Source organism: Mobula hypostoma, chromosome 3, assembly GCF_963921235.1.
Source record: "Mobula hypostoma chromosome 3, sMobHyp1.1, whole genome shotgun sequence".
Taxonomy (NCBI): domain Eukaryota; kingdom Metazoa; phylum Chordata; class Chondrichthyes; order Myliobatiformes; family Myliobatidae; genus Mobula; species Mobula hypostoma.
Window position 1 is genome coordinate 68,507,558 of NC_086099.1, and position 13,545 is coordinate 68,521,102.

Consider the following 13,545-nt stretch of genomic DNA (forward strand, 5'->3'; position numbering starts at 1 on the left):
ACAATGACAATGGGGGAGAATGGGAGAAGAATCCTCTGTAGAATTACAGTCCCCTCTGTTCTGTGTGGCCCATACATATGCAATGCTTGAATTCCTATAAGAATGACTGTGAAGCCTGCTGTGGAATTTAAATTTAGTCAATTGGCTCACCTGTAATTTTTTAAATTGCTTAGTTCAGTAATAAATACCAGCAAATTAACTGATTGTCACAAGAAAAAGAAACATTCATCTGATTCTTTAAGGAAGGAAACCTGGAACTTTCCATGTTTTGTCAATATCTAACTCCAATCCTATAATTATCAAGAGTCAAACATGTTGCTCTCTAGAAAGGCTTGAGTTGTCAAGAGCAAAGATAGATTAACAGCTAGTGCTACCTTTGATTGTTAGGCTCTCAATCTTGCTAATTCATTTCTTTTTGATATTCAAAGTGCTTTGTAGTACCGCAAGGAGTTCCAAGCCAACATTTTCACTTAGTTGTAGTTAAAAATATTTAAACAATTCTACTGCAAGTAATCTTACCTTTTCTGTACATTTTAGCTTTGACTACAAACAGTATCGTGGTTACTGCAGAAAGAAGGGTGATCAATTTTAAAACCATGATGTGACCTTAGTAGTTTAAAAAATCTTTGGTAGGGTTGGGGGTCAAAACTAATCAAATAATTATTTTTGTTGAGTTAGCTGGGATCTTAATCTCTCTTGTTCTGTAGAATATTATGTGTAACATCTCAATTTTCAGTTCTCTCTAAACAGTTGTAATTGTCTAACTTATTTTTCTTAAATTTACTGCATTTTGAAATGATATGCACCTAAATGTGAACTCCTAGCTTTTGAAATGGTGTCCTCTTCTGCATAGATCACAAAATGAACTGTATTTGTAAACCTGAAGGGGAAACTATCTAATCTTAAAACTCAATTTCTCTCATTCACTGAATTCTTTAGTCAGCTTTATCTGCAAGGAACTTGACCCACAGTCCCAGCCAATAGTTTAATGAGTTGATCAACTGTTTCCACATAGTGTTCTGAATCTTAATATTCAGATTTTCTTCGTTGAGCAGTATTGTAGTTTTTTATTTTAAGCTTTTTCTGTATTTTTCGTCCGAGTGACAGCATTGCTAAGGTATGTGCAATTGATGGTGCTGTTAACTGGATAATAAACTTTACATTTTTGGAAGCAGACATAAGATACAGGAGCAGCATTAGGCCACTTGGCCCATCGAGTTTGTTCCATTCCATCATAGCTGATGTATTATTCCTCTCAACTCCATTCTCCTGCCTTCGCCCCATAAACTATGAGGCTCTGACTAATCAAGAACCTGCCAACCTCCGCTTTAAATATACTCAATGACTCAAACCCTACTAATGATCCACAGCTGTCCATTGCAGTGAATTCCACAGATTCACACCTCTCTGGCTAAAGAAATTCCTCCCCTTCTCTGTTCTACATGGATGCCCCTCTTCTGAGGCTGTATCCTCTTGTCCTAGACACCCCCATGATAGGAAGCATCCTCTTCACATCCATTCTATTTAAGCCTTTCAACATTTGATTGGTTTCATTGAGAGCACCCCTTATTCTTCTAAACTCCAGCGAGTAAGGTGCAGAGCTATCAAACATTCTTCATACATTAACTCTTTCATTCATGGAATCATTCTCTGGAACCTTCTCTGGACCATGTCTAATGCCAGCACATCTTTTCTTAGCTAAGGGACCCAAAACTGCTCACAGTATCCCAAAAGCAATCTGACTGTTGCCTTATAAAGCCTCAGCATCACTTCCTTACTTTAATATTTTAGTGCTGTCAAAATGAATGCCAACTTTGCATTTTCCATCCTTATCTCTGACTCAGCCTGCAAGCTAACCTTCAGGGAATCCTTCACAAGGATTCCCAAGTCTGATCTTTGAATTTTCTCCATTTAGAAAATATTCTTTGCCTTTATTCCTTTACCAAAGTGGATGACTATACACTTCCATGTACTGTATTCCAGCTGTCACTTTGTTGCCCATTCTCCTAATCAGTTGAAGTCCTTCTGCAGACTTTCTGTATCTTCAACATAACCTGCCCCTCCAACTGTTTTTGTATTGTTGGCAAACTTGGCCACAAAGCCATCAAATCTGTTATCCAAATCATTGACATATAAAGTGAAAAGAAGTGGTCCCAATACCGACTCCTGCAGAAGTCACAGGTAGCCAATCAGAAAAAGGTCCCTTTATTCCCACATTTTGCTTCCTTCCAGTCAGACAATCTTCTATCCATGCTAGTATCTTTCCTGTAATACCATGGGTTCTTGTCTTGTAAAGCAGCCTCATGTGCGGCACTTTGTCAAAGACCTTATGAAAATCTAAGTAAACAAGATCCACTGACCTTCCTTTGTCTATCCTCCCCGTCATTTCCTTAAAGAATTGTAACGGGTTTGCAGTCAAGATTTCCCCTTAAGGAAACCATGCTGACTTTGCCCTATTTTATCATGTGCTTCCAAGTACTCCAAAACAGCAACGTTAATAATTGACTTCAACATTTTGCCAATAATTAAAGTCAGGCTAAATGATCTGTAATTTCCTCCCTTCTGCCTCCCTTCCTTCTTAAAGAGTGGAGTGACATTTACAATTTTCCAGTCCTCTGGAAACATTCCAGTATCTAGTGATTCGTGAAAAATCGCTACTAATGCTTCCACAATCTCTTCAGCTACCTCTTTCAGAATGCTGGGGTTTTATCCATTTTATCCACCTATCTACCTTCAGACCTTTCAGGTTCCCAAGCACCTTCTCCTTGGTAATAGCAATTACACTCATTTCTGCCCCCGATACTCTTGAATTTCTGGCATACTTCTAGTGTCTTGCACACTGACACAAAATTCTTGTTAAGTTCGGTTGCCTTTTCTTTGTCCACCATTACTACCTCTTCATTGTTATTTTCCAGTGGTCTGATGCCCACTCTCACTTCTCTTTTATTTTTTTTATTTATCTGGAAAATCTTTTGGTACCTCTTTTATATTATAGGCCTTTATATTTCAACTTTTCTCTCCTTATGGCTTTTTTAGTTGTCTTCTGTTAGTTTTTAAAATATTCCCAATCCTCTAACTTCTCAGTAATTTTTACTATTTTATATGCTCTCTCTTTTTCTTTTATGCTGCCTTTGTCTTCCCTTGTCAGCCGCGGTCACATCATCCTCCCTTTAGAATATCATCTCATCTTTAGGATGTATCTATTCTATGTCTTTCAAATTGCCCCCCGAAACTTTAGCCATTGCCGCTCTGCCATCATCCCTGCTAGTATTCCCTCGCAATTAACTTTGACCAGGTCCTCTCTCATGCCTCTGTAATTCCCTTTATTCCACTGTAATACTGATACATCTGACTTTAGCTCCTCCCTCTCAAATTGCGGGGTGAATTATATTATGATTGCTGTCTTCTCAGGGGTTCCTTTAACTTAACTCCCTATCAATCTGGTTCATCACACAACACCCAAACCGGAATTACCTTTCCCCTAGTGAGCTCATCCTCAAGCTGCTCTAAACAGCCACCTCGTGGGCCTTCTATAAACTCCCTCTCTAGAATCAGAATCAAAATAAGGTTTACAATCACTGGCGTGTGTTGTGAAATTTGTTAACTTGGCAGCAGCAGTTCAATGCACTACATAATATAGAAGAAAAAAACAAAAAGTAAATCAATTACAGTATATGTATATTGAATAGATTTGAGATTATGCAAAAATACCCAAAAATAATTATATTAAAAAATGAGGTAGAGTCCAAAGGTTTAATGTCCATTTAAGAAACAGAAGGCAGAGGGGAAGAAGCTGTTCCTGAATCGCTGAGTGTGTGCCTTCAGGCTTCTACCTGATGGTGACAGTGAGAAAAGGGCATGCCCTGGGTGCTGGGCGACCTTAATAATGGACGCTGCCTTTCTGGGACACCGTTCCCTAAAGATGTCCTTGTTACTTTGTAGACTAGTACCAAAAGATGGAGCTGGCTAAATTTACGACCATCTGCAACTTCTACTGGTACTGTGCAGTAGCCCCCCCCCCACCCCCCCGCCATACCAGACAGTGATGAAGCCTGTCAGAATGCTCTCCACAATACATCTATGGAATTTTTTGAGTTTTTTTTTGACTTAACAAATCTCTTCAAACTCCTAATGAAGTACAGTTGCTGTCTTGCCACCACCAGCGCCTGATTTTCTCGGTCTACCTGCATATTGAAATCCCTCATGACTTATTGTACCATTACCATTTCAATATATCTTTTTTGTCTCCCATTATAATTTGTATCCCACATCTTGGCTACTGTTCAGTGGCCTGTATATAACTTCCATCAGGGTCTTCTTCCCTTTGCAGTTTCTTAACTCTACTCACAAAGATAATGCACCTTCCGATCTTAATGTAACCTCTTTCTAAGTATTTGATTTAATTTTTTTACAAACAGCCACCCCACCCCCTCTGCCTACCTACCTGTCCTTTTGATGCAGTGTGTATCCTTTGATGTTAAGCCCCCAAACTTTGATCTTCTTTCAGCCATGACTCAGTGATGCCCACAATGTCATGCCTCCCAATCTGTAACTGTGCTACAAGATCATTATTCCTTATTCTGTATTCTACATGCATTCAAATATAACACCTTCAGTCCTGTATTCATCACCCTTTTTTGATTTTGCTCCCATGTTACACTTCAATTCATCCCACTAACTGCAATGATGTGATATCATCTGCCTCTCCTTCCTCACAGTCTAACTACACACTGCCTCTGCTTGCATACCAACTGCACCATCTTCAGTCCTATCACTCTAGTTCCCATCACTCTGTCAAATTAATTTAAACCGTCCCCAACAGCTCTAGCAAACTTTACCACAAGGGTATTGGCCCCCCTTGGCTTCAGGTGTAACCACCCTTCTTGTACAGGTCATACTTTCTCCAGAAGAAATCCCAATGATCCAGAAATCTGAAACCTTGTCCTCGCCCCAGTTCCTCAGCCACACATTCATCTATGCTGTCATCTTATTTCTGCCCTTTCTTAGACAGGACACTGGGAGTAATCCAGAGACTACTACATTGGAGGTCTTGCTCTTCAAGCTCTTGCTATACTCACTGCGCAGGACCTCCTTCCTGCTTTCTACCTTTGTCATTGGGGACAATCTGCACCATGACCTCTGGGTGCTCACCCTCCCTCTAAAGAATATTCTGCAGCACACTGAACCATTCTTCACTCTAGCACTTAGGAAGCAACACACCATTTTGGTGTCTCTTTTGTGGCCACAGAATCTCCGGTTCATCCCCCTAACTGTTGAGTCTTTTACTGATTGATTGAGATACAGCGTGGAATTATCCTTTCCGGCCTTTCGAGTCACACCACCTAGCAACCCCCCGGTTTAATCTTGGCCTAATCACGGGACAATTATCAATGACCAATTAACCAACCAACCAGTAGGTCTTTGGACTGTGGGAGGGAACCCCCATGGTCACTGGGAGAACGTACAAGCTCCTTACAGGCAGTAGTGGGAATTGAACCAGCGTTGCTGGTACTGTTAAGCATTGTGCTAGCCACCGTGCCATTGTGACACCCTCACTTTCATCAATATTAATTTTACCTTTCCTGCAGAGCCTCAGAGATGACCACAGTGCCACTGGCCTGGCTGCTATAGCATTGCCCTGATAGGTCATCTCCCAGCAGTATCCAAACTGGGTATACCTGTTGATGAGGGAAATGGCCACAGAGGAACCCCACACTGACTGCTTCCTCCCCTTCCTTCTCCTGGTGGTCACCCATCTGCTATCTGAAGCGTGCACTGTGGGTGTGACCATCTCGGTAAAAGTCTCATCTATGAGGTTTTTCTCCTCCCGGACGATCTTAAAAGCTTAAGCTTAAGAAAGTTAAGAGCTAAAGGTGTAGCACGTGTTGGTAGGGTATTAGTTAATGAAGTGAAATACTCTTCCTGTGAGATGTGGGATTACAAAGATCCTAACTGTCTCCCTGATGACTACATCTGCAGGAAGTGCACCCAATTTCAGCTCCCAACTGACAAGGTTAAGGAACTGAAGGTGGAGCAGACACAAGTTCCACAATATTTGTGAAATATGAACTGAACTAGGCAGAAACCAGACATCTGTCCTGTATTTCTGTTGGCTGCCAGTGACAAACCTGTACTAAGGTTCTCCAGGTGGTGGATGGCTCTTCAGATTCACATTAAGCATTGATATTTCTACTTCTTGTATTTTAAATGAGGAATAGCTGTAAAAACTGAGAAGGTCCTGCAGGAAGAAATCAAAATAATAAATTCCCATCGGGCTGCTTAACATGCTATGGTTGAAAGTTTTCTGGATCTCCAGCAAAATATATCAAATTCTACTTTAAGTCTGCCCCATGTTCTTATCTCGTATTACAAATAAAATATATCGGATAATATGCTCACGTGGTTTCACATATTTAACCACTGAACTTATTTAATACTCCGTCCTGAAGCTTCACATACCAAACAGATGAATCTGTGTTTGTCTCATGGAACTAATTATGTTAAATATATTCAGTTAAAGAATTGTGATTACTCTGAAGTTTAATGCGTTAATCCACTCTCTGTTGGCACAGAAACAATAAGTGTTTTAAAGATTTAGAGCAATTATTTGATTCACTATTGTGAAAGTCACCCTAAATATTAGTGTTCACCATTTCAAGCTGTCAAGAATGTTGGGAAGGCAGTCGCACCAAAGGTTTGCAAGTTGTAGCAACCTAGGTGAAGCTTGGGTGTCCATGTAAATTTGGGTATTATACTGCTATGAAGATTATACATAATTTGCTAAACCCTTGTGTGCTTACTTGGGTATGGAAATATCAATCTTGATAGATTTGAAATTCGCAGAAAGTTTGCTGTTTGCTTGATAAATATGAGTTCCTCCCTTATGCTCTGAAGCTTGAGATTTGATGCTTGTTTTGCCTCCTTTGTGTTTTTTTTGGGTAATGTATTTGTTTAATTGAATGATCCCTTTTTCCAGATTTCATATAACCTATACAACAGTCTCCTCATTGTTGAAGCCCTGAGATCCCTGTAAGAAGTGCTCCCAGGTCAAAGTAAGATTCTTTCTTTTAAGATTTTGACTCAAGTGCTCTAGATTATTAATTCTTAGACCTACCTCTGAAAAGAAGAGTTGATGTACACTGATTTCAGCTTGTTGGAACACAGTATTTGTTCTAGCTACAAGCAAGCAAACTTTTTCCACAATGTTATTTTTGGTACGTTTCTTCGATTGCTGTTCTTTTACGTATTCTTCATACCCATGATCAGTCTCCATGCAGTTTTTATTTTTATTTTTAAACTTTATTTTCTTTTTAAGTACTATTTGGCGTCCTCCCAGTCTGTCCATTCCTGTTGTCTACAAGCATGCGTAGGTGATTTATTCCTGGTTCTTTGCCAGTGTTAATATAACAGCAGTAGGAAGGTTTGTGGGAGCCCTGAAGTTAGCACCTTCGAGCATGTAAAGCTTGAAAGGGAATTGAACAAGAGGATTATGGTCATAAATTCCGTTTGAACGCCTTGTTTTATGAGAAACATGCAACTGCATTATAGCTATATAACACTTGGAAAGAACTTCATTATTAAAGGCAATTGTGTGATTTTTCAAATTGAAAGGGTGGAATTTATTAACATAGTGCAACTTCAGCTGCTAATAAATTCCCCCTGTTCAGTTAGACATAAATGATTGAGGGAAAGCTTTGCAGAATTTTTAATATATCAAATTGAACTAATTGAATACTCAAACTAAAATATTTCTATACTTATTTATTTATTTATTACTGAATGAGTCAGCATGTACGTAGAACAGCACAAATCTAAATTAACTCCTGTACAACTTTGCTGCTGGGAGATTCATTTATTGGTCATTTCAGTTTTCACATTTCTTGTTTCCTGTATTCATTCCAATTCCATTCATGACTTGCCACAATGATTCTGCTTCTACTATTAGGAACCTAGTCTTGATTATAATCAAAATTATTTCTTTTACAAATTTTAAGAAGGCTAAAGATAAATAATTTTAGTTTCATTCCGTTCAATGGTTGTCTTCATCACAGTTTTCCAGTTTTATAAATCATGACAAAATTTAATGATGAACTATATTGTGTCAAAATAAAGAGTATAATAAGGATTACTACTTAATTCAGTTAATGGACGTCTTGTAAGATAGAAATTATATTTTGGTAATTTGAAATTATTGCAAATTTAATATTGTAGAATTAATATTGTTCATCTTTTATCAAACAGATGTTTTTTTTCTAGACAAGTCTAAAGGAGGAACTGGAAGCAAATGAGTGAAAGCGCTGTGTTTGCTTTTACATCCCTTATTAATGATCTTAGTTTTAAGTCCATAATTTCCATAATTTAGTATCATTAATGTACAGGGGGGGGCAGAAATAATTTAGTATAGTTGATATTTTGATGACATTGGCTGCAAGAGTTTAACAAAGGCCTTTCTTAGAAAAATAGCTTTCCATTATTTTCTACCACAATTCATCCCTACTTCCTTGGTGTGAGGGTACTGTATTTGTTCCTTATTGTGTAATAATTGCTGTTGGTGCTGGTTGACTGCCAGTATGGTATAACTGGCAGGGCCTTGTGCAGCCTTGGCTGAGAACAGATGAGACTGTGATCTTAGTGATCTCACAACTTGCTACCAAAAAATCTGGGATACAGATTAAAAGATTACTCTTACAAAATCAATATGAGAATGTAAATAAATGAACATGAAGTTATTTTGTTTTTAACTTGTAATTTTGACAAGGCTTTGTATTAGGGAAAGCTGCAGTGCTGACCATTTTCTAGGAATGTACTCTCCCTGTAACATGGCAATCACAGTAAGGAACTTTGCATTTTGGAATTGACTCAATTTTTGTTTCCTCTCCTTTCTTGCAGTTGAAGACTCTGTGGACACTATGTCAGTGTTCCTTGCCTCCACCAACAACCAAACTGATATAGTGAATCGCAACAGTTCAGCTACTCCTCCAAATACACTTAACCTTCGCTCCTCCCACAATAAATTGGTAAATTCAGAAATAAAGAACACAGAAGTCAAGAACAATACTCCTCCAAAATGCAGGAAGAAATATGCCTTGACTAATATTCAGGCTGCAATGGGCCTGGGAGACACAGTAACGGTGCCGGTTACAGCAAGCAACACTAATTCCAAACTGGCGAAGAACGGAGAAAACCAGCTGCGGAAGGCCGCAGAACAGGGCCAGCAGGACATGAACAAAAACGTTAGTACAAATGTTGTCAAAAACATAATTTCAGAAAAATTAGAGGGTAAGGAGCCAATCTTGCAAGACTCATCTTGCACTGAGCCCTTGACATTGCAGCCAAGGAAGAGCAAGAGCTTTCTCAATTACTATGCAGACCTGGAATCATCCACTCGTGAATCGGAGCAAAACCCTGCCATCGGCTCGGCTGAGGAAAGTGCCGATCAGTTTCATGATAAATCCACAACAAGCAATGATGTGGCCAGTGATGAAAGTGTGTCCGCCAGTCCTGAAGATTGTCAGATGGCCACTGTTTCCTCCAGTTCTGAAACAAAGAAAACTCCATCCAGATTTGGAGGGAAAGCTGACTGTGCATTAAGTAAAATGCAGAACATGGCTCCCAGTGATGAAGATTCAAGTTGGACCACCTTGTCTCAGGACAGTGCTTCACTGAGCTCACCTGAGGAAACAGGTATTTAAATTTTCCCTTTTTAAATACATGAATGCAGTAATTGTATTGGGATCAATACGTATATTGCATTTTTTAATATATATATGTATGTATATGTATATATATGTGTGTATATGTGCTTCCTAGAGCGAAGGATTTCTTATGTTCATCATTGTTGAATCTTAGTCATTTTCAAAGCTACTGGAACGTGGTTAACTTCTAGCTGCAAATGGGCAAGTTAGCTGCTCAGTTTAAGAACAGCTAGGTATATGAAGGGAATTGTTGCCTCGATTTCATGAATAAGTAAAATAAAAGAGACTTCTAAAGAATTAAAGAGGAATAAATAGTGAACCAGTAAAGCCCACTCTTACTTTATATTGCAGAGCAAATTTTGTTCGCATTTTCTGTATCGTGTTATGAAGTAGGGTGCTGCAGAGTCTCGTCCAGTTTGATAACAGCACAAAATTACACAAGATCGTCAATACTTAGGAAATAATTGCATTATTTTTGCTCATACTACCTGATGTCCTCCCATAGTCTGTGTGTTTACATTGTGAAAGTCACATATCTAGATTTCATAGGAGCTTTCAACTAATACATGAAAAGCTAAAATAAAACTCATAGATACTGGAAATATAAGATTTAAAAAAAAGTCTGGAGATATTCAGCAGGTCAGGCAGCATTTATGAAAAGAGAAATAGTAAAACAGAATCAATGATCTTTCATCAGACCTGAGACATCAAACATGGTTTAATTTGCAGACGAGGGGCAGAGATGTGGAGAACAAAAATGTCAGTGATAAGTTGGTACAGACCATATTGTTTGAAGAGTATATTCCAACTTTCTCTCTCTTTTCCGTGTTTTGTTTATCCTAAATTAATATAGAATAATAATTGAATTGTTACTTTACTGAACACAGATATTTGTCTGTAGTTTGCTTCCTTGTTGATAGGTCTCATACATAACAGTAGTTACAGAATAGAGTTAAAATGTGTACTATTCAAGTAAATGAAAATTCACTAGTGCCTCACTACTTTTGATTAATATAGTACAGGTCGACCTTCACTAATCCGGCACCATTGGGACCTGAAGAGTGCCGGATTAGTGAAAATGCCAAATTACAGAAGGATTACATTAAGTATAATCAGTGCCGGATTATCAAAGGAACCGGATTGCAGGTAGTCAGATTAGTGAAGGTCGACCTGTATAATATCGACTGATAACTATAGATTGTGAAAATCAAGACTTACTGTGTGTTGTAGATTTACTCTGAATAAACCAAAATGAAGGTTAAAAAAGGTGGTTTAAAATTAGAAAAATATTTGAAAGATCTTTAATCAAATCAGTCAAGGAATTGGCTGCATATTCCAGTCTTGAGTTAGCTTGGGGGTGACAATTCTTTCACCAACAACAGTGTTATGGATGAGAACATGTCAGAACCACAGAACGGGGCAGAGCCAATATACTTTGTAGTTTTTCTTGATTGATGAGCTCTGTTCCCATCGGTTCTATTTTTGGCTTGCCTTTGAATTGCCCCCAGTTTATCAGTCATTCTTCAGGCTGAAGAGAATGAGCTTAATTCTGTGGTTAGGTGGCTCTATGTAAAAACTGAGCAAATAGCTTGTAGTTGTGTTGAAAGGGTGTGCAAGTGGAATCTTTATTCTGTTGCGAAGTGTAGGATAGTCTCTAATATTTTTTGCAGAATCTTCAGCAACTTGCTTTATTTAAATAGTCTTTCTCATTTATAGCTAGAAACTTAGGTAGAACCCATACACCACTGAAGATACCCTCAAGTGATCCTTTGTTTAATCCAGTGTTGCTCTCTTCTAAAGCCAAAATATGTTCATACTCTGAGAAAGTGCAAAATCTGCTAAAGAAAATGATTGGGCTAGGTTGTACACATGGGAGGAATACACTCACGTTAATCACTTGCTGGCATTGGATCGCTCGACCACAACACAGAAACGCAGGTTTTGATCAGGATGACAGCAGATGGCAAGTCAATGCTGGCAGATCTAGAAAAAGCAAATCCGTATTTAGTACATAGATCATCAATGATTTGTTGCTGCTGGCCATTATTTCCAATCCAATATTTTTCTTGGGTCTCCATAAATCTCTCATAATGAAGTAGGACCTGCTGCCTGAGGAAATTCACTGTCTATTAATACTTTCTTATACTTCAGAGTTTCTTTTTCCTGATTACATGAACACAAGGTCTGTACTTGGTAAAAGTATACACTTTGTCAAACATCAGATTATATGAAGACTAATTTAAAATAATGTATATATTGATTAGGTTTCTTTCCCTTCTCTCATTTTTTACTCTTTCTTTCTAAGTTCTTAATGTCAGGTAATAATAAAGCTGAACACCTAACCGCTTCCTGCTGTTGAATGTGACCTCTGCCACTAACCAGATTGTACTGCGTTCTGGACTACAGCCACTTTTGTGAGGATTCCATCTTTGTTACTGCCATGGAGATGAATAATGCACCTTTAATTTTCTAATTGAATTTTATTTCAGAAAAATTAATTAGTAATTTAAAGCAACACACACAAAATGCTGGAGGAACTAGGCAGGTCAGACAGCATCTATGGAAGTGAATAAACAGTCAACGTTTCAGGCTGAGACACATCATCCTTTGTAATTTAAATTAGTTTTAGAACTTGCATCAACATGTATCTAAAACATTGCCCATTGACCTATCAGATAACTGTGCGTTATATTTTATTTAATGTCCTTTCACTTTTTTAATAACCTTGCTATTAATCGTTGGAGGATATAGGAAATGGCTGATATGTTAGTTTGGGTTGATTGACGTTACCGTTAGGCTAAGTTTGAATTATTGATCGGAAAGTGGGGAAGGTCTTCGTGTTGAGAGCAGCACTCTAGCTAATAGAAAATCTTCCACTAAATCAATTTATACTGCAGCTGAAGTGCATCTACGTGGAGCTGAAGGTTAGAAACCCAAACAAGGTTTCTGTTTTGCAAGATTAGTAGTTGGCATTCTCAAAGTTTAGCTGATTCATTGAATTTACATTTGATTTAACTGACTATGAGAAAGCAGCAAACATTCTTTACTTGCAGTAGCATTTATTTATGTTGAAAAGCATTGCAGTGACTGATACAGAATGCCACTAGTTTAAAATGTACCGTTTCGAAATGTCAACTCTTAAACAAAATCAGTCAGTAAATACATCATGGTGCTGTCAGTCAGAGACTATTTTGTAATGGCAGCATTGTGGGAATGTGCTGCCATAATTTCTTCATAGCTGTCTTTTGTTTTCTTTATTGAAATAGACAGGCATTAAAGCTGAGAATTATGCTTTGGTTTAGAACTTAACGCAGCATGATTTGGTAGGAAAAAATCCTTACGTAGGATATTAATGTGTACTGCGCACTAAAAGAGCCCTCACTGTGTTCAGTTTGTTACTGTGTATGTTGGTGTGGTTCTAATGCTGCTATTGAAGTATGGAGTTAGTGGAACATTTGCACACTTAAATAAAAGAATGCTGGTGATAGATCAGAAGCTAACCTGGAACGAGGCAACTGATGATGGTAAGTGTGGTACAGATTAATTCTGTTTATGCTTGTGTGCATCAAAGATCATGCATTACTCTTGCTCAGTCACTTCCTTAGAACCTACTTCTAATTTTGTAAATACACTGCTATTTTAAGATTTATCAAATATTTAGAAACAAAACACATAAATGTCATGTTATCACATTGAAATAAAGTAGCATGCAGAGGTAACATGTGAATTGTATTGAAAAGAAGAGACTATGTAGAAATTATTTCTACCTATCTGTATATTTTGAATAGAATGATCAAACCAAAAGAGCAAACTGAAAAATAAAAAGGATTAAAAATAATGATTATGGTTT

The 13,545-nt window shown here is 38.0% G+C and overlaps 1 protein-coding gene across 10 annotated transcripts in view; it reads left to right on the top strand.

Moving 5' to 3' along the window:
• The window catches only part of apbb2b (amyloid beta (A4) precursor protein-binding, family B, member 2b), a 318,859-nt gene that overhangs the window by 116,259 nt on the left and 189,055 nt on the right, over positions 1-13,545 (top strand). For 7 of the 10 annotated variants that reach the window (XM_063043252.1, XM_063043253.1, XM_063043246.1 and 4 more), the window contains one exon: positions 8,890-9,684. In XM_063043252.1, coding sequence (XP_062899322.1) covers positions 8,890-9,684 — 795 coding nt within the window. Of the gene's footprint in view, positions 1-6,976; positions 7,053-8,889; positions 9,685-13,545 lie in introns of all 10 variants that reach the window. The other 3 variants (XM_063043254.1, XM_063043255.1, XM_063043256.1) reach the window with 1 other exon arrangement.